The sequence below is a fragment of the Babylonia areolata genome, chromosome 23, assembly GCF_041734735.1.
Source record: "Babylonia areolata isolate BAREFJ2019XMU chromosome 23, ASM4173473v1, whole genome shotgun sequence".
Classification (NCBI taxonomy): Eukaryota; Metazoa; Mollusca; class Gastropoda; order Neogastropoda; family Buccinidae; genus Babylonia; species Babylonia areolata.
In genome coordinates, this window is record NC_134898.1 from 37426520 (window position 1) to 37449643 (window position 23124).

The 23124-nt window shown below is 45.4% G+C and overlaps 1 protein-coding gene across 5 annotated transcripts in view; it reads right to left on the reverse strand.

Moving 5' to 3' along the window:
- LOC143298190 (con-Ins Im2-like) overlaps positions 1-23124 on the reverse strand; it is a 124198-nt gene continuing 101074 nt past the window's right edge. For all 5 annotated transcript variants that reach the window (XM_076610947.1, XM_076610951.1, XM_076610952.1 and 2 more), the window contains 3 exons: positions 6336-6862; positions 2708-2776; positions 1-1228 (listed from right to left, as the gene is read on the reverse strand). In XM_076610947.1, coding sequence (XP_076467062.1) covers positions 1017-1228; positions 2708-2776; positions 6336-6594 — 540 coding nt within the window. In that variant the 5' untranslated portion in view covers positions 6595-6862 and the 3' untranslated portion in view covers positions 1-1016. The remainder of the gene's footprint in view (positions 1229-2707; positions 2777-6335; positions 6863-23124) is intronic.

A 23124-nucleotide genomic window follows, 5' to 3' on the forward strand; every position in this document is an offset into this window, starting at 1 on the left:
GACACTTCGAGTTTTTATTGAATGCGTACTTTGATCTAACTTGTAAAATCTCAGAAACTGTTATCATATTCCTGCACACCATTTCGCCTATTCTGAAGAACACACTGAACATCAAAATGCAATTCATATATTTGACCATACGCATTTCTAGCGAAGAAAGCAACTGAAAAAAAGGAAAACAAAAACAAGAATATGACATTGATGAGATGAGACGATAAACGGAGGTCCCGTGTGCAGCATGCACTTAGCGCACGTAAAAGAACCCACGGCAACAAAAGGGTTGTTCCTGGCAAAATTCTGAAGAAAAATCCACTTCGATAGGAAAAAAAACAAATAAAACTGCACGCAGGAAAAAAATACCAAAAAATGGGTGGCGCTGTAGTGTAGCGACGCGCTCTCCCTGGGGAGAGCAGCCCGAATTTCACACAGAGAAATCTGTTGTGATAAAAAGAAATACAAATACAAATAAACTCAGCATTTCAACTAAGTGGGAATCACATTATTTCAAGAAAAAAAGATTAGTCTACAACACATCTCCCTCAAATAAAAACAAAATCAACAAAAACGAGAGAGAGAGAGAGAGGGGGGGGACAGAGACAGAGACAGAGAGACAACAAAGACAGAGAGACAAAGAGGAGAAGAACATTTGTGTGGCAGTCACCATCCTGAAAACAGACGAGAAACAAATCACCTGACACTTTCAGGATCAGCCAAATATAAATTAACGCATTCCATCAAATCCGAAAGATGAAGAAGAAACCAAAACAAAAAACAAAAAAACAAACAAACAAAAAACAAAAAACAAAAAAAGAAAAAAAAAAAGAGATCGACTGGACATCAAAGTCACGGGGATGCTGTACTGGTTTGATTGAGACACCGGACACTGAACTGAGCAGTTACGGTCAAGAGGAGGAGGTTGGGGAGTGGGGGCCTGGGGGGGCTGGGGGGCTGGGGGGGGGTGTAAAGGGGCGGGGGGGGGGGGGGGGGGGGGGGAGGCGTGGCGTGGAGGAGGGTGGCTAGTTACAGTACTGTAATAGTTCGTAGTAAGAGCACCGGTTGTAGCAGCATTCGCACGTGATGCCTTGAGAACCGAACGCCCGTCTGGTGGCACGTGGCTCCCGATGCTTGTTGTTGTTGTTGTTGTTGTGATCCCGTGTCTGCAGGTAGGACAGCGCCTCCCTCTTGTTCAGAAGAATGCCGCGGAGCTTCTCGTTCACAAAGCCGGCATCTGAAATCAGCAGGAGGAGGAGGAGGAGGAGGAGGAGGAGGAGGAAAATTATTTCTATGTCATGTCACAACATATACTAACTAGTGGTGATTGCAACTAGTGGTGATTGCAGACATTCTGTTAATTAAAGTTGTTGTTGTTTTTTTGGGTTTTTTAATTTCAAGTTCGAGATTCACACACTGGACGGGCGCAGTAGCCGAATGGTTAAAGCGCTGGACTTTCAATCTGAGGGTCCCGGGTTCGAATCACGGTGACGGCGCCTGGTGGGTAAAGGGTGGAGACTTTTTCCGATCTCCCGGGTCAACATATGTGCAGACCTGCTAGTGCCTGAACCCCCTTCGTGTGTATACGCAAGCAGAAGATCAAATACGCACGTTAAAGATCCTGTAATCCATGTCAGCGTTCGGTGGGTTATGGAAACAAGTACATACCCAGCATGCACACCCCTGAAAGCGGAGTATGGCTGCCTACATGGCGGGGTAAAAACGGTTATACACGTAAAAGCCCACTCGTGTATATACGAGTGAACGTGGGAGTTGCAGCCCACGAACAAAGAAGAAGAAGAGATTCACACAATGACACAAAACAATTATCTGATACAAGGCACACATAATATGGAAGGTCAACAAGAAAGTCAGAAAACAAATTATGATTCTAAGATATCTCACAGAAACCACACCTGTACATACTAGCAATTCGACACCGATCCTCGCATAAGCCGTCAAAGGACAAGCCGACAGATTACGGACCAAAAGATTAGGGTCTGAATCACTAAAAAAAAAAAAAAAAAAAAAAACCTCTCTGAAACCGTAATGTCAGTCATCGGGAAAAAAAAAATCAGTCATATTTGAACCGCGCATCATTTCTTTCTGAAATCAAACAAATGGATTTTCGTTGTCGTTGCTTTTGTTGCTGCCCCATCATATCCACCATTTTGGTAACATTACTCCCACACTACTTATCCTGAATCCCCCATTCACAAAGTCTTGTGAATTTTGGAAAAGTGTTTCGTTTCTTTGCTTAAAAAGAAAAAAGAAAAAAAGAATCCAACTGCTTTTTTTCTTCGTTTTTTTTTTGTGTTTTTGTTTTGTTTTTTACAATCGATGAAATATTTCATACACAGAAAGAGCGCGCGAGTGAGAGAGAGAGAGAGAGAGAGAGAGGGGGGGGGGCGGCAGACAGAGACAGAGGGAGAGAAAGAGAGAGAAAGAGATACAGAGACAGCGAGGGAGAGACAGACAGAGAGATAGAGAAAGAGAGACACAGACAGACAGAGAGAGAGAGGGAGAGAGACAGAGAGAGATATAGACAGGCAGACAAACATATAGACAGGGAGACAGAGAGAGGGAGAGAGAGAGAGAAAAAGGGGAGAGAGGGAGGGGGGGGGGAGAGAAAGAGAGAGAAAGAGTAGGGAAGAGATCAGTAGGGAAAAATGAGTATTAGAGAATTGAACCCTGGCCACAGGCCGAAGAAACTCACCTCTGGTGGGACCCAAACCCGCATCCCCTATGACGTCAGACCGCGATGCAAACCGCTTCGCCCTAGATGCTGGTGACAGAGGAATAGTTTGGTCAAGAAAGTCAGGGTTTCTGAAAACCATCATCAACCATCACCTCACACGTGTTTTAAAAAACAACAACAAAGCATCACAGCGTGTATAATTATTGCATCCAATGTTTTTCATTGTGAATGAGTATCTGCGTATTGTTTCTTTGCATTCAAAATCGGAAGAAAAAATAAAATCCAGCCACTTCTGACAAATTAGTCAAATATTTCATACAGACAGACAGTCAGATGGAGAGAGAGACAAAGAGAGGGGAGAGAGAGAGAGGGGGGGAGAGAGAGAGAGAGACAGAGAGAGACAGAGAGAGACAGAGACAGAGAGAGAGGGGGGAGACAGAGAAAGAGAGAGACACAGAGAGAGAGACAGACAGAGAGAGGGGGGTGGCACAGAGAGAGAGAGAGAGTGGGGGCGGGGCAGAGAGAGACAGAGACATAGAGAGACAAAGAGAGAGAGAGAAACAAACACACACAGAGAGCGGGGGGCACATGGAGATGGGGGGGGGGGGTACAGAGAGAGAGGGGGGCACAGATAGAGAGAGGGGGGGGAGGGGGCACAAAGAGAGAGAGAGGGGAGGGGGCACACAGAGAAACAGAGAGAGAGAGAGAGTGAGAGAGAGAGAGGGGGGCATAGAGAGAGAGGGGAGGGGGCACACAGAGAGAGAGAGAGGGGAGGGGGCACACAGAGAGACACACACAGAGTGAGAGAGAGAGAGGGGGGGGGGGCACAGAGACAGAGCGGGGCACACAGAGAGAGAGGGGAGGGGGCACAGAGAGAGACAGAGACAGAGAGAGCGAGAGAGGGAGATAGAGAGAGGGGGTGCGGGGGGGGGGGAGGGGGAGCGGAGGGGGGGGGGGGCAGACTACGAATGTCAAAGAAGTAACTGGAGTACAAGACGTCAGTCTCCCCCTGTCTGTCCGCCGCCCCCCCCATCAGTTCACACTAATTGCTGTCCTCGTGTCCAGAACGGATCCAGATATTGCTCAGGAACATGACTCTCCTGTGTCGGCTGGTACTCTCCAATCAATGCCACGCTACTCTCTCTCTCTCTCTCTCTCTCCCTCTCCCCTTCCCCTCCCCTCCCCTCTCCCTCCCGCCCCTCGCTGGCTCCTACTGCCTATCCCCACCCCCACCCCCCCCACACACACACTCCCCACCCACCGCCTACCTAACAAACAACAACGATGGATTGCTTTTTGGCTACCTTGGTCAACGGGTGCTTCGGGGCTAGAAGGAATATTATTATGTCCATTAATAATACAGCTCTCAAACTCCGTTCCTGACTGATCAACGGAGCACACGATTTCATTAACAAAACAAATCCTCTTTTTGTTTGGTCCCGGGGGTGAGGGTGGGGGAGAGGGGGGGCGTCACACTGTCCATAAATAAACCATTCATCAAACGTCCTCTTCGACCCTCCAGCAGGCCACACAGTCCCATCAATACTACTATGGAGGAGGACAGACGTCCATAAATACTCATCAAACGTCTTTTACTAACCCCGAAGGAAAACTACATAAATACTCATTAAACCACCTTGCTGATCCTGAAGGGCATTAGTCTTTAAACGCTCATCAAACGTCCTCTTCGACCCTCCAGCAGGCCACACAATCCCATAAATGCTCAAACTTCTCTGATCACTATGGATGTCGTAAGTCCATAAATACTCATCGAAAGGGAAAAGTATATAAATACTTATTAAATTCCCGTACTAAAAATTGAGGACACAAGCCCATAAATGTTCATTAAACATACCCGTCAACTTTGAAGGACTTAAGTCCTTCAATTTCACCCAACATTAGTGCTGAACCTGAGGGACGTAAGTACATAAACACTCATCCAGTTCCTTACTGCACCTGGATGACATAAGCCCACAAACACTTATCAAATCAAACTTTCTTGCTGACACTGACAGACAGATCTACAACTAATCACCCCCCACTTCCTTATGTGACAATTTCTCAAATCACTACACTTCCTTATGTGACAATTTCTTCAATACTACATCAAACTTTATTACTGACCTTGCAGGAAACAATTCAACAAACACTCATCAAATGTCCTTATTGACCCTAGTTAACATACAGTAACTTCCCCCCCTCCTCCTCCTCTCTCTCTCCCTCCCCTCTTTCCCCACCCCTCTCCTCTCTGATACACAGTTCTTGAGAATGTTTTCACTGCCATCAACACCTCGCACTCAAGCCACACACTCATACATCCACCCCCCCAACCCTCTCCCCCCCCCAAAAAAAAAAACAACCCACCCAGACCCAAGTCGTATATCCACCACACATCCCACACATCATCATCACCACCACCACACACACACACACACACACACACACACACACACACCACTCTACTGTTCCACACCTTCTCTGTTTTAAAGTTCGCAATCCATAGCTATGTCTTGTGGAAGATCCTGCATGTGCTCAGAATGTATTGCTTTAAGTCCTTTAAGTAATTTCCTGTCACTGTATTTAGAGGTTGTTGGGTTTTTTTTTTCGTTTGTTTTTTGTTTTGTTTTGTTTGTCTTCCAAATTTCACCCACATTTTTACCCTCATTTGCCCAGTTTCCCCCAACCCTCCATTCATCCACATCTCCCACCCCTTCTAACCGATAATACTCAGATGTATTCATAAATACTTTAACAAAATGTCTTCAATCACCGATATGTGTGACGGGACATTAAACAAAAAATTCCTCCTATTGCTTTAACCTGTTTGTTGTGTAAAAGTTTTAGTTTGTCCAAAATTCATTTTTTGATGGGTTTTATGACAGTTGCTGGACTACTTCAAGTCTCCTGCCTGTGACACAACAGAGCAGATTTATCCCCCCCCCCCCCCCCTCTTACCCCCAACACTCCTGTTTAGTCCCCCCCCCCTCCGTCCCCAGCCCCCGTCTGCCAGCCAGAAACCCCACCCGCCCCATCCCCGCCCACCCTGTTTTTTTGTCCACTGGTAAGTAGTGTCGTAGAAGGCGAGGGTATATTCACGGGGACCGCTACAGTAACCGGACTGGCCTAGCTGGAAGTAGATGCGAACCCACCAGTGGACTGCGTCCGATCTCTCATATCAATTGATAGCACATCTCTCGGCAGCCCAGTCAAACAGCGCCCAGGAGCAACCTCCCACAAAACGACAATTTTCATCAACATGCTGATGTTGGTTGTCAAGTGGAAGAAGTAGAAGAAGAAGGAGGAGGAGGGGGGGGAGGAAGAAGAAGAAGAAAGAGGAGGAGGAGGAGGAAGAAGAAGAAGAAGGAGTAGGAGGAGGAAGAAGAAGAAGAAAGAGGAGGAGGAGGAGGAAGAAGAATGAGGAGGAGGAGGAAGAAGAAGGAGAAGGAGGAGGAAGAAGAAGAAGGAGGAAGAGGAGGAGGAAGAAGAAGGAGGAGGAGGAGGAGGAAGAAAAAGGAGAAGGAGGAGGAGGAAGAAGAAGAAGAAAGAGGAAGAGGAGGAGAAGGAGAATCAGAAGAAGAAGAAGAAATTAAAAAAATTAAAAATTAAAAATTAAAAAAAAATATGAGTTCTGGATTCAAAGCTGTACCTGGCCTTTTGGACGCGGACCTTTTGGTGAACCAGTTGCCGACGTAGCCGCGAGGCGCGCACAGGATGCTGACGATCCGCGCCAGGTTCTTGCCGCAGATGCCGTAGGGGTGCGCGCCCCGGGAGCGCGTGGCCAGGGTGCACGTGTGCTCGTAGCTGCCCTGCACTCCGCCATAGCGCAGCGCCACCGCGCTCAGCAGCAGCAGCAGCATCGGCATCATCGGCGGGGTGGTGGAGGTGTTAGGCCTCGTCACTGCCATTCCCTTTTTTTTTTTTTTTTTTTTTTACCCTTGCTTGAAGGGAGTGTTGGTTAAGGCTGAGGAGGATCTCTTTCTTTGAGGTGGTTTTTTGAAGATCGGAGGAGATGCTGGCTGCTGGAGGGTGACGGGTGGAAGGAAGGAAGGAAGGAAGGAAGGAAGGAGGGTGAAGACGTGCAGTGAGGGTGGATGGAGGAGGGGTGGATGGTGGCGAGGAGAATGATGACCAGAGGTTCTACCCGTCCGTGCCCCCAAAGCTCTTCCGAGGCACCTGGCAACAGACACAGGGGGGAGCAGGGGGTGTGTGGGGGGATTGGGTATAGGTAGACAATGGTCCTGTTGGTGAACACAGACACACACACACAGACACACAGACGCACACACACACACACACACACACACACACGTACACACACACACACACAAACAAAACACACACAAACAAACAAAACACACACAAAAACTGTCATTGACAACAGAGAATAAGAGAGACAGACAGACAGAGAGACAGACAGACAGACTGACTTTTTAGACTGACAGACCATTAATTTTATTGTACACAGGTCATTATATAACAAGCAGGTGGTGGGGATTGAGGGTGTGTGTGTGTGTGTGTGTGTGTGTGTGTGTGTGTGTGTGTGTGTGTGTGTGTGTGTGTGCGAAGGTGAATATTTGCTGACAGCATCTAAATATGCCTTCATGAATGGGAAAACATTTATGGAAAAGAAACAACAGGGTGTTAGACAAAATTAAGAGATAGTCTGGCCAGGGATAGGGGGAAAAGTATTGGCTTTGCTTATGTAAAAAGTGTTGGTGGTGTTGTCAAGGCTAGCTCACAGATGGCTTCGATTCTCAACCATGCACACATCTAGACACTTACAACGGTTACTGCGCATTCATTCCTCTTTGACAAGATCGAGGACACGGTATGTATTAATTCTATACACTTATTCAAATCACCACGCTAATTACAGCGTTACCTATACATATCATTTACAGAAATACACACTGAAAATGAAAAACATTCTGTAAGTAAAACCGCTCCTGTAAATTCAAAAGCGTATACAGGCAAAAAACAACAACAACAAAAATCAAACAAACAAACAAACACAAAAAAAAAACAACCACCACTACCAAAAATCACTCGATAGAACTGAACAGAACGAGCCTACTGACAACGTGAATGTTGTGACATTCACTTTAACTAACTTCACGTTGTCTGTTTCGTTGTCTGTATATTATTATTATTTATTTATTTATTTATTTTATTTTATTTTATCATTTATTTATTTATTTATTTGTACGCTTATAGTTAACTTCATCAAGTTTTTGCGCCTTATACATATTGTTATTAGTAGTAGTAGTTCCTTTTTTTATGTATTTATCTATTATTATTATCATAGTTTTTTTTTTTTTTTCTCTCTCAAGGCCTGACTAAGCGCGTTGGGTTACGCTGCTGGTCAAGCATCTGCTTGGCAGATGTGGTGTAGCGTATATGGATTTGTCCGAACGCAGTGACGCCTCCTTGAGCTACTGAAAACTGAAACTGTGTTTCAAAACCATGCAACGACAGAGTAAGTAACACAATACAGTCGACGTGTGGCTCTGAACTAGATGAAAGGAGATCGGAAAAGTTCAGGGGGAGGGACAAGGAAGAGCAATAGCACCTGCACCGCGAAACACAACAGGACTTAACAAAGAGAGACATGGACAAACAAAGGGAGACGGGGAATAAAAGCTGTAGAAAAAAACAAAACAAAGACAGACATGAACAAACAAAGGTAGACAGGTATCTTCTGATTCTTCTTCTTCTTTGTTCGTTTGTGAGCCTCGGAGTATGGCTATTATGATAAGAAGATAAATACAAATACAATACACACACACACACACACACACACACACACACACACACATATATATATATATATATATATATATATATATATATATATATATATATATTGTGTGGAGTGATGGTCTAGAGGTAACGCGTCCGCCAAGGAAGCGAGAGAATCTGAGCGCGCTGGTTCGAATCACGGCTCAACCCTCGATATTTTCTCCCGCTCCATTAGACATTGAGTGGTGGTCTGGACGCTAGTCATTCGGATGAGACGATAAATAGAGGTCCCGTGTGCAGCATGCACTTAGCGTACGTAAAAGAACCCACGGCAACAAAAGGGTTGTTCCTGGCAAAATCCTGTAGAAAAATCCACTTCGATAGGAAAAACAAATAAAACTACACGCAGGAAAAAAAAAAGAAAAAAAAAAGGGTGGCGCTGTCGTGCAGCGACGCGTTCTCCCTGGGGAGAGCAGCCCGAATTTCACACAGAGAAATCTGTTGTGATAAAAAGAGAAATACAACATACAGATGGCTGCCTACATGGCGGGGTAAAAACGGTCATGCACATAAAAGCCCACTCGTGTACATACGAGTGAATGTGGGTGTTGCAACCCACGAACGAAGGAGAAGAAGAAGGAGAAGAAGGAGAAGAAGAACAAACAGAGAAACACCAGAAATACGACAGATTTACAAGTCACTCTTGTTAGACGTTGTAAAGATCGTTCATCCGGAGATGACACCCACAAAACAGTGTTTTTCCTGTGGACATTTTCCGTGTCCGTTGTCCAAAAAAGAGTGGATATTTCTTCAACCTGATCAACGGTTTCTTCAGCTCTTGCTCTGACTCCATTAAAACCTCCATCATTAAATCAGGTTATTGAAGAGGACAATCCCGGAAGAAGAACAATTCTTGTGACCTTATAATCTATCGCTCATGTCAGATGTGTACACCGCGCGCTGTATTTCTTAACTCACTCAGTACGGCCAGTCCTCTCTTCTCCTCTACACAGACCCCTCGGATGTCCAGTGGGTGCCTGAATGACCCAACCTTTAGCTTCCGTCGTCAGAACTGTGGGATTCTTCGTCAACATTCACCTCTTCAGTGTAAGAGCCTTCCGCTTGCAATATTTTGATGATGGTAATTGGGGTGAAACGTTGTTAACGTCGATTCTTTCGCGGTTCGTAAGGAGAGAGTTAATCTCGAGAGAATAAATACTCACGTTTACCGAGGAAGCACTGTCTGGCTCTGTCAGGCAAACTGTGTGGACATGGATGTTGTTCCAGACTTTCTGCTGTTTTCGCAAGTCAGTCCAAAGAACGGCTAGGGGGAGCGGGAGTGGAGAGAGGAAACTGACAGAAGGCGATCAGCGGCACGGGATGCACGGTCGGTGGCGGGACTTTGTTCTAGAAACAGAAGCAGCCCTTCTGTCTGTTGATTCTGGTGTGGTCCGGGTCATGACAACACCATACGTTACGGTCATGGAGGCGTGGTGGGTGGGTGGGGGTGTGTGGTGGTGGTGGGGGGATGGGGTTGGGTTAACTTTGTGCTATACGGACCCGGCTTGCCATTCATTTAGCTTCCACGGAAATGTTTGTTCCAAACACGACAGAGTACAATGATTAGTGTGTAATGAGTGACTTAGGCCTCACTGTTTCAAACAGGACACATTGCAATGATGACAGTGCAATGAATAGTTTTAGACCTCACTGTTTCAAACAGGACACATTGCAATGATGACAGTGCAAGGGATAGTTTTAGGCCTCGCTGTTTCAAACAGGACACATTGCAATGATGACAGTGCAAGGGATAGTTTTAGGCCTCGCTGTTTCAAACAGGGCACATTGCAATGATGACAGTGCAAGGGATAGGTTTAGGCCTCGCTGTTTCAAACAGGACACATTGCAATGATGACAGTGCAAGGGATAGTTTTAGGCCTCGCTGTTTCAAACAGGACACATTGCAATGATGACAGTGCAAGGGATAGTTTTAGGCCTCGCTGTTTCAAACAGGACACATTGCAATGATGACAGTGCAAGGGATAGAGTTAGGCCGCGCTGTTTCAAACAGGACACATTGCAATGATGACAGTGCAAGGGATAGTTTTAGGCCTCGCTGTTTCAAACAGGACACATTGCAATGATGACAGTGCAAGGGATAGGTTTAGGCCTCGCTGTTTCAAACAGGACACATTGCAATGATGACAGTGCAATGGACAGTTTTAGGCCTCGCTGTTTCAAACAGGACACATTGCAATGATGACAGTGCAAGGGATAGAGTTAGGCCGCGCTGTTTCAAACAGGACACATTGCAATGATGACAGTGCAAGGGATAGTTTTAGGCCTCGCTGTTTCAAACAGGACACATTGCAATGATGACAGTGCAGTGGATAGTTTTAGGCCTCGCTGTTTCAAACAGGACACATTGCAATGATGACAGTGCAAGGGATAGTTTTAGGCCTCGCTGTTTCAAACAGGACACAGTGCAACACAGTGCAGTGATGACAGTGCAATGGACGGCTTTCGCCTCATTGTTTTAAACAGGGAACAGTGTGAGTCTGCGGTGGTGGAGTGGCCAGGTACAACAAGACTATGGTTACGTTACCTCTCCATTACTTTTTTTTTTTTTTTTTTACCCCGGAATAAATTTAACACAGAGAGAGGAGAAGATGGAGGGAGAGGAGGGAGGGAGGGAGAGGGAAGGAGAGAGAGAGGGAAGGAGAGAGAGAGAGAGAGAGAGAGAGAGAGAGAGAGAGAGAGAGAGAGAGAGAGAGAGAAACAGTTTTTTTTATAAACGTTCGCACAAGACTTGATCCTCAGCTGATATTGATATCAAAATTGAATGTAAGCGAAGGTTTCAGAATATCATTGGCCAACAGCAAAGTGAGAAGCTGTATGATCAATGATTTCTCCAACAGTAATATAGGAAGTCATTTACAGCTTAGTCTTTTGTGTGAAGGATTATGACTCCCAAACAAGGGAGGCAAAATTCTACTGGCTCTCAGTGCTGCAGAAGACTGGCTGTTCTGGAACCCTCCTGACCGAGAGCGTGGGGATGTAACTTGGGCAAGCCATTCTCCACTATCATCAAATTCCAGCCGAGATGGTTGAGACAGCAGTTGCCTCCTCTCTGCTGTTCTCATGGTCATAGTCGGACACGACTGATATATAACATATAAAACACCATATTCCCTAATGACAAAAAAAACGAAAATAAAAACCCTATAAAAAAAAATGACTCACAGGGAGTTTGTTGTTGTTGTTGTTGTTGTTGTTGTTTTTGTTTAAGAGCAAAGCCCGATTTAACTCCATTCTGAATCATCCTTCTGATCCCCAAAATTAATCCTGAATTCTCTGGAACAGCCGCCCACAGAAATACAATGTGACATGTCCAGAAATTCTCAATGGGAGGGTTTTTAATTTTTATTAATTTTTTAAATTTTTTTATTCAAGGGTTGGTTGTTGTTGGGGTTTTTTGTTTGTTTTGTTTGTTTTTTTTTTTTTTTTGTGTTTTTTTTGTTTTGTTTTTGGTTTTTTTCAAAATATACGCCCCACCTATTCTCTTGTCAGCATCATCATCATCATCATCATCACTGTCATTATCTTTGCTTCCCTAACCTCCAGCCCCCCACCCCCAAATCCTGCCCACTCTCTTTCTTGTTTTCTTGTGTGTTCCGTGTTGCTTCAGAACTTTTATCATTAATTTTACATACATACGTGCAACTTTCTTTTGCTGTATCGGATCTTATGCCTCGACCTTCAGTCTAATATCATCATCTTAGATGAACAGTCTGTAAATGAATAAACGAACGAACACACAATCATTGAGATGCAATCACAAGACTGAAAATAAATGATATTATCATTAATATATAACAATAATAATAATAATTATTATTATTATTATTATCATTACTACTACTACTACTACTACTACTATATTATTTGTATTATTATTTGTGTTTGTATTATTATTTGTATTGTTATTATTTCTATCATAATGGTGATTATCATTATCATTAATTAGAAATCATCATTTGTGAAAATCTAAGGCGGTTGAGGTGGAAGGGGGCCGGAGGGTGGGGGGGGGCGAGGAGGTGGGGGGGGGAGGCGAGGGGGAAGGGATTGAGGAAGGAAGAGAGAGAGAGAGAGAACAGAAGGTGGAAAAGATAGAGTACAACATGTAAAATGGAGAGGGTGGGTGTCAGTGAGTGGAGAAAGAAAAACATAATATTGGAAGAGTGTGTGTGTGAGGGGGGATGTGGGAAAGCGGGATAAGGACAGAAAATTAATCAATAATCAAATATTGTATGCAATACTTCTACAGATTATTATTTGAAAAGAGGATGATGTGGGGACCTATAATAAACAACCAACTGGACTATTTAACACATAATTCGCTAACTTAAATAAAGATGTGTGTGTGTGTGTGTGTGTGTGTGTGTGTGTGTGTGTGTGTGTGTGTGCATGCGTCCGTGCATGCGTGCGTGCGTGTCTTGATAATCATTTATGTATAGATTGTTGTTATCTGTAGCTTAGAATATTTTAGAAACGAAAGGCATGGGTAAATCTGAGAGTTACGCTGAATGGTAACACGAAATGGTATTCATTGGAGTTGCCCTTCGGACGTACACAGCACAGCCTAGGGTAACAATAATGAGGACGGGGGGGGTCATTCTGGTACATGACACCGGCGCTCACATCATGATGTAATACCTGCCTTTCACAGATAATCCCAGCAGTGCTGAGAGACATGTTTTGAGTGTGTCCACTGTGGAAACATTGGCTGACGTCACGTTCCATTAACAGCCTTAGGCTCGTCGGTTTTTGCTGTGGGGGAAAGTGATTTTCTCGTCTGATCATATTCTCTCTCTCTCTCTCTCTCTCTCTCTCTCTCTGTGTGTGTGTCTCTGTGTGTGTGTGTGTGTGTGTGTGTGTGTGTGTGTGTGTGTCTGTCTGTCTCTGTGTCTCTCTCTGTCTCTCTCTCTCTGTTTTCAAAACTGAGTCACTGGGTGAATCTGATATCAAAGGGAAAATGTGCTGTGCTGAACCCATCATTGTTTGTTTCAGATTTCCGCAATGGCGTGTATGATGTGTAAGATGTTTTCTTAGATTTGTTGTTCGTATCTAAAAGCGTATAACGTGTTCATTGGGGTTTGCTGGCTAAGGTGATAAAGCGCTTTTCTTATTGTCCGATTTTTTTTTCTTTTTACAGACTGAGGAGAAACAAACACACACGCATACGCACGCACACATACACGCACGCACGCATACACACATGCGCGTACACACACGCAGACACACACGTACACATAGACACAAACACACCCGTCTAAAAACACTTATAGTGAATAGACGTTAAACTGAAGATAAAAAAAAAAAACACAAACACACACTCGCACGCTTGCGCACGCACACACACACACACACACACACACACACATACACACACAGAGATGTGCGCGCACGCACGCACGCACACACACGCACACACACACACACACACACACACGCACACACACACACACCCTCCTCATTCTCGTATTTTCTGTTTACCACTCTATCTAAGGACTTGACCTGTTCAGCACTACAGTGAAGCCTAGTCCAGAGACCTGCAGGTGCCAGTTGCATCGCTTGGTTCTAACTTTCTGACAGTTACACTTCGTGATTAAATGCCTACGTTGACCGAACTACGCCATTGGTCAGTTCCATACTACACACAGTCAGTAGCGGGTTACGACCACACTAGGCTCTTCCGTCCGAGCATTGCAACTGGCTTCTGGAGAATCACTGTCACCCACCATGAAGAGAATCCAGGCTTTGTTCAACACCTGCCTCAGGATTCCCCCCCGGGCTCGCTGGCCAGACTGCATCACTGAATGGAGAACTGTGCGAACGAACGAACAAGACAGCAGCTTACAGAACTGAGATGAGATCCCCCCCCCCCTACCCCCCCCCCCCACCCCCCCAAGACGCCGGAGACTGAGCAGCTCAGCCACATGCTCCACAAGCCTACATCCAGCATCACAAGGCAAGTCCTGACCTCCATGGAACCCGCTGGGGGAGGGGGGGCGGCGGGGGAGGTGGGGGGTCGGGGGGCGGGGGCGGGGGGGGGGTGACAGCCGTGATCTGGAGGTAGACATTGAAGAGGACAGGCCGCACACGGGGACAGCTGGAGCGACTCACCCAGGACCCAGTTGGCTGGGGAGAGTTCTAGTTGGCGGCCCATGTCCCAGGCTTAGGCGACGGGTGATGGGACGCTCATATGCTATTCACGTACTTCTCTCATCTGTCTGTTTACTGCTGCATCCATTTTACAGACTTCTCTGAATATTTCTGGTTTCTTGTACTCTTTTGACCACTCTGTTTCTGTTTACTGCTCTGTCGATTAGTCATTTCTGTTTGCTACTCTGTTTATATACTCCTCTCGTTTCTGCTGGCTACTCGAGTCTTGTACAGACTTGTCAATTTCTGTGGACTGTTCTATACAGAGACTTCTCTATTTCTGTTTGACCCTGTTTTGTTTTGTTTTTTTTTGTTTTGGGGTTTGTTTGTTTTTTTGTTGTTTGTTGTTGTTGTTTTTTTGTTTTTTTTTGTTGTTTGTTTTTTTTTGTTGTTGTTTTTTTTTTTTTGGGGGGGGGTGTTTGCTTTTTTTGTGTGGATTTTTCGCTAGTTCTGTTTACTCACTGTTTGTAGACTTCTCTGTTTCTTTTTGCTACCCTATTTAAATACAAACTATTTCTGTTCACTACTCTATTCATAGACTTCTCTATTTCTGTATACTGCTATATGTATAGACACAAGTGTGTGTGTGTGTGTGTGTGTGTGTGTTTTAATGGATTTTTCTACAGATGTTTGCCAGGGACAGGGCAACCACTTTCTTGCCGTGGGTTCTTTTGCCTGCGCTAAATGCGAAAGAGTATAAGATACACAAATACCCTGTCCTATAAACCACTCCCTCCCACTTAAAAGTGCTAAAACTTAAAACATATAAAGCGTTAAACTCGACTCACCCCGCTGTTCAAACGGCATTATAAATACATTACCCATGTCTTTAGAGTGTATAAAAAAAATGCATACAGTCGTACACTTCATATTTCATAGTTCTAATTGGAACAGACTGATACATGAAATACAGCTTCAATTAAAAAAAAGTATATATATATATTAACCGTAAAAAAAAACACCTATTCCTGTATCAGAAACAAAACCATGGTTTTGACGCCCCTCTCTTTGTTAGTCTGTCTGTCTGTCTGTCTGTTATTCTCTCTCATTTCTCTCTCTCTGGCACGGCAAATAAAAGTTGTCCGGTAATATATGTATATACATATATAATCATATGTATAATATCTATAAAATGTACACACACACACACACACACACACACACACACACAGAGAGAGAGAGAGAGAGAGAAAGAGACATAGAGAGGGGGAGGGAGGGAGAGAGAGATTAATCATCAACACTGAAATAAGTCAAGAAACAGCCTCTGTAAACCGCACGTAGCAAGTGCATTTTAAACAGTCTCTGTAAACCGCACGTAGCAAGTGCATTTTAAACAGTCTCTGTAAACCACACGTAGCAAGTGCATTTTAAACAGTCTCTGTAAACCACACATAGCAAGTGCATTTTAAACAGTCTCTGTAAACCACACGTAGCAAGTGCATCTTAAACAGTCTCTGCAAACCACACGTAGCAAGTACATTTTTTTCAGTCTCTGTAAACCACACGTAACAAGTGCATCTTAAACAGTCTCTGTAAACCACACGTAACAAGTGCATCTTAAACAGTCTCTACAGGCCACACGCAGCAAGTGCATCTTAAACAGTCTCTGTAAACCACACGTAGCAAGTGCATCTTAAACAGTCTCTGTAAACCACACGTAGCAAGTGCATCTTAAACAGTCTCTGTAAACCACACGTAGCAACTGCATCTTAAACAGTCTCTGTAAACCACACGTAACACGTGCATCTTAAACGTGGTCATATGATGGTCCGAACGACCTATCGAGTGCAACAAGTGTTTGGGGAAAAACCCATCCTCCGGAAAAAACAACAACAAAAAAACAAAACAAAACAAAACAAACAAACAAAACCGTCCTTGCTGTCAGACGATGTTTGTGCGTGGATTGTGGATGACATTTGCTTTTCCGCTTCAGTCAGATCACTCTCGTACTTTTTTCTACGAGGTGGAATTCTTTGATCTTTCTCTCTTTCTTTTCTTTCCTTTCTTTCCTTTCTTCATTCTCTCTTTTTTTTTCTTTTCTTTCTTGATTGCGTTTGCATATGTTGTTTGCGAACTGACGAAGCTGTGGTTTGGCATGTAACTTTCTGCATGAGCCGTAAGAACACGTGACACCGTGCAAAAGGCAACACTGAAGCTTCCTTTCGTACCCCCCCCCACGCCCCCACCTACCCACCTCCGTCCCCTGTCACTCCATCCCCTTTCTCTCTGTCCCTGTCTCTGTCTGTCTGTCTGTCTGTCTGTCTCTCTGAGCCCCAGTGAGTGCACTCTGGATTCTTGAATTCCGGTCTCTAACGTTTCTCCTTTGACGTAGTTCAACTAGAATAAACCCACGGCAAAATCGGTTCCTGCAAAACATTTTTCTTTTCCGGTAAAACACACACACACACACACACACACACACACACACACATCGCTCTGTTGTAGGATCAGGCCAGGCAAATAAAAATCGATTAGTTGGTCCCCTTTGATCTTCTGAACACTACACGTATTAAAATTCACTGTAGGGGTGGTGCTCTCGCGGCTATGGGGGAAAAAAAAAGAAGCTCTCTGACCTCCTGACCATCACTGTTGATAACAGCACGTAACTGACCAGCTACAAGTGTCTGCGTGTGCATCAATCTCTCGGACATGGCCGACACCGCCGGACCAAAGCAGGAAAAGACTCACCGTAATTCTTTGGACAAAAAAACAAAAACAAACAAAAAAAAAACAAAAAAAAACACCACCACCACCACCACCAACAACAACAAAAACAACAACCCCAAAACACGTTTTAAATCCTGTGGCAGACGGGCGCAATAGCCGAATGGTTTAAACTTTGGACTTTGAATCTGAGGGCCCCGGGTTCGAATCTCGGTAATGGCGCCTGCTGGGTAAAGGGTAGAGATTTTTTTTTTTTCCATTTCCCTGGTCAACATATGTGCAGACCTGCTTATGCCTGAACGCCCTTCGTGTGTATACACAAGCAGACCATCACATACGCATGTTAAAGATCCTGTAATTCATGTCAGGTTTCGGTGGGTTACGGAAACAAGCATGCACATCCCCGAAAACGGAGTATGGCTGCATACTTGGCGGGGTAAAAATGGTGATACACGTAAAAGCCCACATACGAGTGAACGTGGGCGCTGCAGCCCGCGAAAGAAGAAGAAATATTGTGGCTGTTCCTAGCATTTTCCACTGCAGGCGTGATGACCAGGGTTTGCAATTCCTCTCCACTTCAATGGCTGCTTCATAGCGTCACATTTCGCTTTTCGGCTGTGTCGACAAAATGGAAGATTATTTCATAATGCTATAACTCGTTTCCCGGATGTGTCGGAAAATAGAAGATTATTTTATAATGTTATAACTCGCTTTTCGGATGTGTCGACAAATGAAAGCTCATTTCATAATGTTATAACTCGCTTTTCGGATGTGTCGACAAATGGAAGATCATTTCATAATGTTATAACTCGCTTTTCGGATGTGTCGACAAATGGAAGATCATTTCATAATGTTATAACTCGTTTTTCGGATGTGTCGACAAATGGAAGACCATTTTATGATTTTGTAAATCGCTTTTCGGATGTGTCGACGAATGGGAAATTAGTTTATTTGATCATGCATAACTCGCTTTCCGAATCTGTCCACAAAATAAAGGAAGGTTACGTTATAACGTTATACCTCGCTTTCCAGGTGCGTCAGCAAAATAACGGAAGATGGGTTTATTTCAAGACGTCAAAACTCGCTGTTCCGATGTGTCCGTAAATGGAAAGACTATTTCTTAAAGTAGAACTCGATCTCTCTCTCTCTCTCTCTCTCTCTCTCTCTCTCTCTGTGTGTGTGTGTGTGTGTGTGTGTTATTCTTTTTTTTTTTCTATCTTCAGTTTAACGTCTATTCACTATAAGTGTTTTTAGACGGTGTTATTCTTTTAAAAAGTCATATGTGTTATATGTTTGTTTTTTGGGGTGTTTTTGGTTGTTGTTTTTTATTGTTGTTGTTTGTAAGTCATAACTCATTAATTCGGATGTGCACTAACTAAAGCCCATGAGTGAATGTGCAAGTCGAAATCAAAATAATTCTGCGCTGTCAGCAGATTCACGGAGGTGGTTATTATTATTATTATTTATTTTTTTTTAATCTTTTTTTCTTTACAGCGTGGGTGTAAATTGACAGTTTGGCTCCCCAACCTTTGCAACGCAGCGTGCAGAGGGAAAGTGGAGGGGAGGTGTGTGTGTGGGGGGGGGGGGGTTTGGGAGAGGGGAGGGGGAGGGGGGGGGGAGTGGAGGGTCTGGACCGGTGCCACATTAAACTCCCGTTGGTTATTTTTGAATCGGGTCAAACATGACTCTTGTCTACTTTGACGTTTGAAGGAAAGCACTCTCCCTCTCCTCGCCTTCTCTACCCTTCACCTTTCTCTCCCTTCCCACCCACCCTGCCCCGTTTGATATTTATCTATGTATTTTATTTTACCTCTTTATCGGTGTGTGTTGTGTTGTGTTGTGTTGTGTTGTGTGTGTGTGTGTGTGTGTGTGTGTGTGTGTGTGTGTGTGTGCGCGCGCGCGCGCGTGCATGTGTCTCTGTGTGTGTATGTATGTATATGTGTGTGTGTGTGTGTGTGTGTGTGTGTGTGTGTGTGTGTGTGTGTGTGTGTGTGTGTGTGTTTATCTCCGTGGTTTTGAGGGTTTGGGTGCCCTGTGCTTTCTTTGCTTTTTTTTAATTTTTATATTAGAACAGACATCTCACTTTCTTCTTTGTAATTTTGACTGTGTCTCTGTGTCTCTCTGTTTCTGCCTGTCTGTCTGTCTGTCCGTCTGTCTGCCTCCCCACCCCCATCCCTCTCTCTCTCTCTCTCTGTCAACGGCAGATATATGTCGGCCAATATGCTAATATTATGTCCACCGTTGGAAGAGAGAGAGAAAGAGAGATCGTGAGAGTGAGAGACAGAGACAGAAAGACAGAGGAAAAGACAGAGAGAGAGACGGAGAGACGAGAGGCCTGAAAGAAACAGGGTCAGAGTGAGTGAGCAGACTGAAACCCATGGCGAACACACACACACACACACGCACGCACACACACACACAGCGCCCGGTGTGTGCACCACCACCACCACCACCACCACCACCTCCTCCTCCCCTCCTTGATCGAGTACTCAGCACACACAGCCCAAACTAAATACCTGCAGCTTGCCACCACCACCTTCCACCCCACCCCTACTCCCACACCCTTATCATCCCTCCCCCACCCCTCCTCACCTCCAACCACCCCCACAAGCCTCGTCACCACCTACACGCCTTCCTCCTCCTCCTCCACTACCGCCCCCACTACTCCCCCCCCTTCCCCCGTCCCCTTCCCCCGTCCCCTCCCATTAACTGTTGTCAACGAAACGACAGGGAGTCAACAGAAGTCCAATCATCCTTTTTTGTGTATGTGTTTTGTTTCCAGCTCCCTAATTCTCTCCCCCTCATCAAACATGGCCCCTTCGGCCAATCGCCTCGTCTTCATGACCATGACGTCCTCCACCCCATCCCCTCGCCCCCCCCCCTCCCCCCGCATCACCCCTCCCTCATCTCCCGCTCCGCACCCTGCCTCCCACTTCTCCCCCCACACCCCCAATCCCCCCGCCTCCGTACCTCCACGCAGCCCCAGAAGCTGAATTATTGGTCGTCCTCAATTAATCTGAGGCCATGATGACTGGTAGAGATGAAAGAGAGAGAAGGAGAGAGAGAGAGGGAGAGAGAGAGAGGAGGGGGGGCAGAAAAAAAACTAAAAAGAAAGGGAGAAAGAGAGAGAGGAATAGAGAGAAAGGGGGGGATAGAGATAGAGAGAGACAGACAGACAGAGAGAGAAATAGAGACAGAAAAAGACAGAGAGAGAAAAAAAAAAGACAGAGGGAGAGAGAACCGAGAGAGACACAGAGAGAGAAATAGAGAGAGAGGAAGAGAGAGACAGACAGACAGACAGACAGACAGACAGAGGGGAATAGAAAGAGGAATAGAGAGAGAGAGACAGATATAGAGAAATAGACAGAGACAGACAGAGGGACACAGAGAGAAAGAGACAGAGACGGAGAGACACAGAACGAGAAAAAGAGAGAGAGACGGGGGGGGGGGGGAGAGAAAGAGAGAGACTGAAAGAGAAAGAGGGAGAGGGAGAGAGACAAACACACAAAGACAGACAGATAAAGAGAGACAGACAGACAGACAGACAAACAGGCAGACAGACAGACAGACAATATACGCAGAGAGGATACGTTTGGTCCAAAAAGTATGTATATGTGTGGGAGTGGGGTGGGGGCATTGTTTAGTTGGGTTTTTTTCACAGCGAATGGATGTCAGTTACAGATGGATGCGGACGTTGGCATGGAGGGGAGATCAAAGAAAATGAGGAGGTGGGGGTGGAGGTGGGAGGTGGGTAAGCGTTGGGAGAGAGGCGCTGAGAGATCATGATGATGGGGAGGGGGGGGGGGGGGATGAGTGTATGGAAATGGGGTGTGGTGGTTGGTTGGTAGGAGGGAAGAGAAGAGAAGGGGAGTGTGGGGGTGCGGGGAGGGGTGCGAAGGCGAGTATTATTGGTTATTGTAGGGGGTGAGGGGTGGGGGGTCGTGGGGGGTGGGGAGGGAGCGAGAAGGTGGCGATTAATTAATTGATTAATTAAGGACGAAAGAACTAGTTGTGGAGGGACACTCAGTGATGGATTGGTAAGCGTGCATCTCTCTTTCTCTCTCTTCCACACCCCACCCCTCTCTCTCTCTCTCTCTCTCTCTCTTTCTCTCTCTTCCACCCCACCTCCCTCTCTCTCTCTCTCTCTTTTTCTCTCCCCTCTCCCTCTATTCCACCCCTCCTCCCTTCTCTCTCTCTCCTCTCTCCCTCCCTCTCCCCCCCTCTATCTCTGTCCCCCCCGCCCCCCCTCTCTCTCTATCTTCCACCCCCTCTCTCTCTCACTCCCTCTCTCCCCCCTCTCTCTATCTCTCGCTCTCCCTCCTCCCCCCTCTCTCCCTCTCTCTCTCTCTCATCCACACTTCTCTCGCTCATTCATTAACACTAGATAGGGAAAGGTTACCGAGTTCGGTACGAATGTGTGCGTGGGCACATGGGCGATCAAATATATCTTACAAATATGCTGCGCGCGCGCGCACGCGTGTGTGTGTATGGGTGCGTGCGTGCGTGCGTGTGTGTGTGTGTGTGTGTGAGCGAGAGAGAGAGAGAGAGAGAATGAGAGAGAGAGACAGACACACAGACAGACACACAGACAGACACACAGAGGTCAAGTCAAAATGATTTTTACTGAGGGTAAATGAGTAAACGTATACAGCTTATTTTTATATCCTATCCTGAGTGCACACACACACACACACACACACACACACACACACACACACACACACACACACAACACGAGACGTTGCGTGAAGAGAGAGACAGAGACAGAGACAGGGACAGAGAGATTTCCAGTCATGTCTGACGAATTCCTGTGTGATTCACTATGACAACACAGAAACAAATCCAGAAGAGCTAAGTTTTCGATCAACAGCTGAGTAATCAGAGAGAAAGAGAGAGAGAGAGTGTAGGAGTGGGAAACAGACAGACGCACAGACAGACAGACAGACAGACAGACTGGCAGATTGATACAGAGCATTAATAGAATACCATTTGTAATCTGATTAGAGGTACAGTTATGACAATAGAGCTGTTGTTTTTTTCTTCTAAAGCAATCGATAAGGTTGGAGACTCAGAGAGAGAGAAAGAGAGGGAGAGAGAGAGAGAGAGAGAGGGAGAAAGAGGGCCGGGAGAGAGATACAGACAGACAGACAGACAGACAATACACAAACAAGCACAGTCACTGAAGAAAAACATGAAGTTGCAACAGATCTGAAATGCAATGCCTTGTACAAGTATATTGACAAATTCCTTACGACGCTTTCTTTTTCAGATGCTTGAAGTGGACTTAAACGAAAACGATTGGGATATCTATAAAAAGCAGTTGGGATATACCCTACGATAGAGAGAGATGGGGGGAGGGAGGGAGGGAGAGACAGACAGACAGACAGACAGTGACAGACAGAGACAGAGAGAGACAAACAGACCGACAGACAGACAGAGACAGAGAGAGGCAGAGAGACAGAGAGACAGAGACAGAGACAGAGAGAGGGAGAGAGAGATTCACGACATGATAGGCTTCGATTGTCCATTCAGGGAAAGGCCATAACCATTTACTAGAAAGGTTTTTAGCACACACACACACACGCGCGCGCGCACGCACGCACGCACGCACACACACACACACACACACACACACACACACACAAGCCGATTTAATTTAAACATACTGATCATTTACAACTGATCAAACGTAAAACATAAGAAAATCATGAATCAAACATCCTGAAACGCATAACCTTTTTCAGTGTCAATTACACGTTAATAGCCAAATTCCGTACGATAGGTACCTGTCTTATTAGCACGAGCAA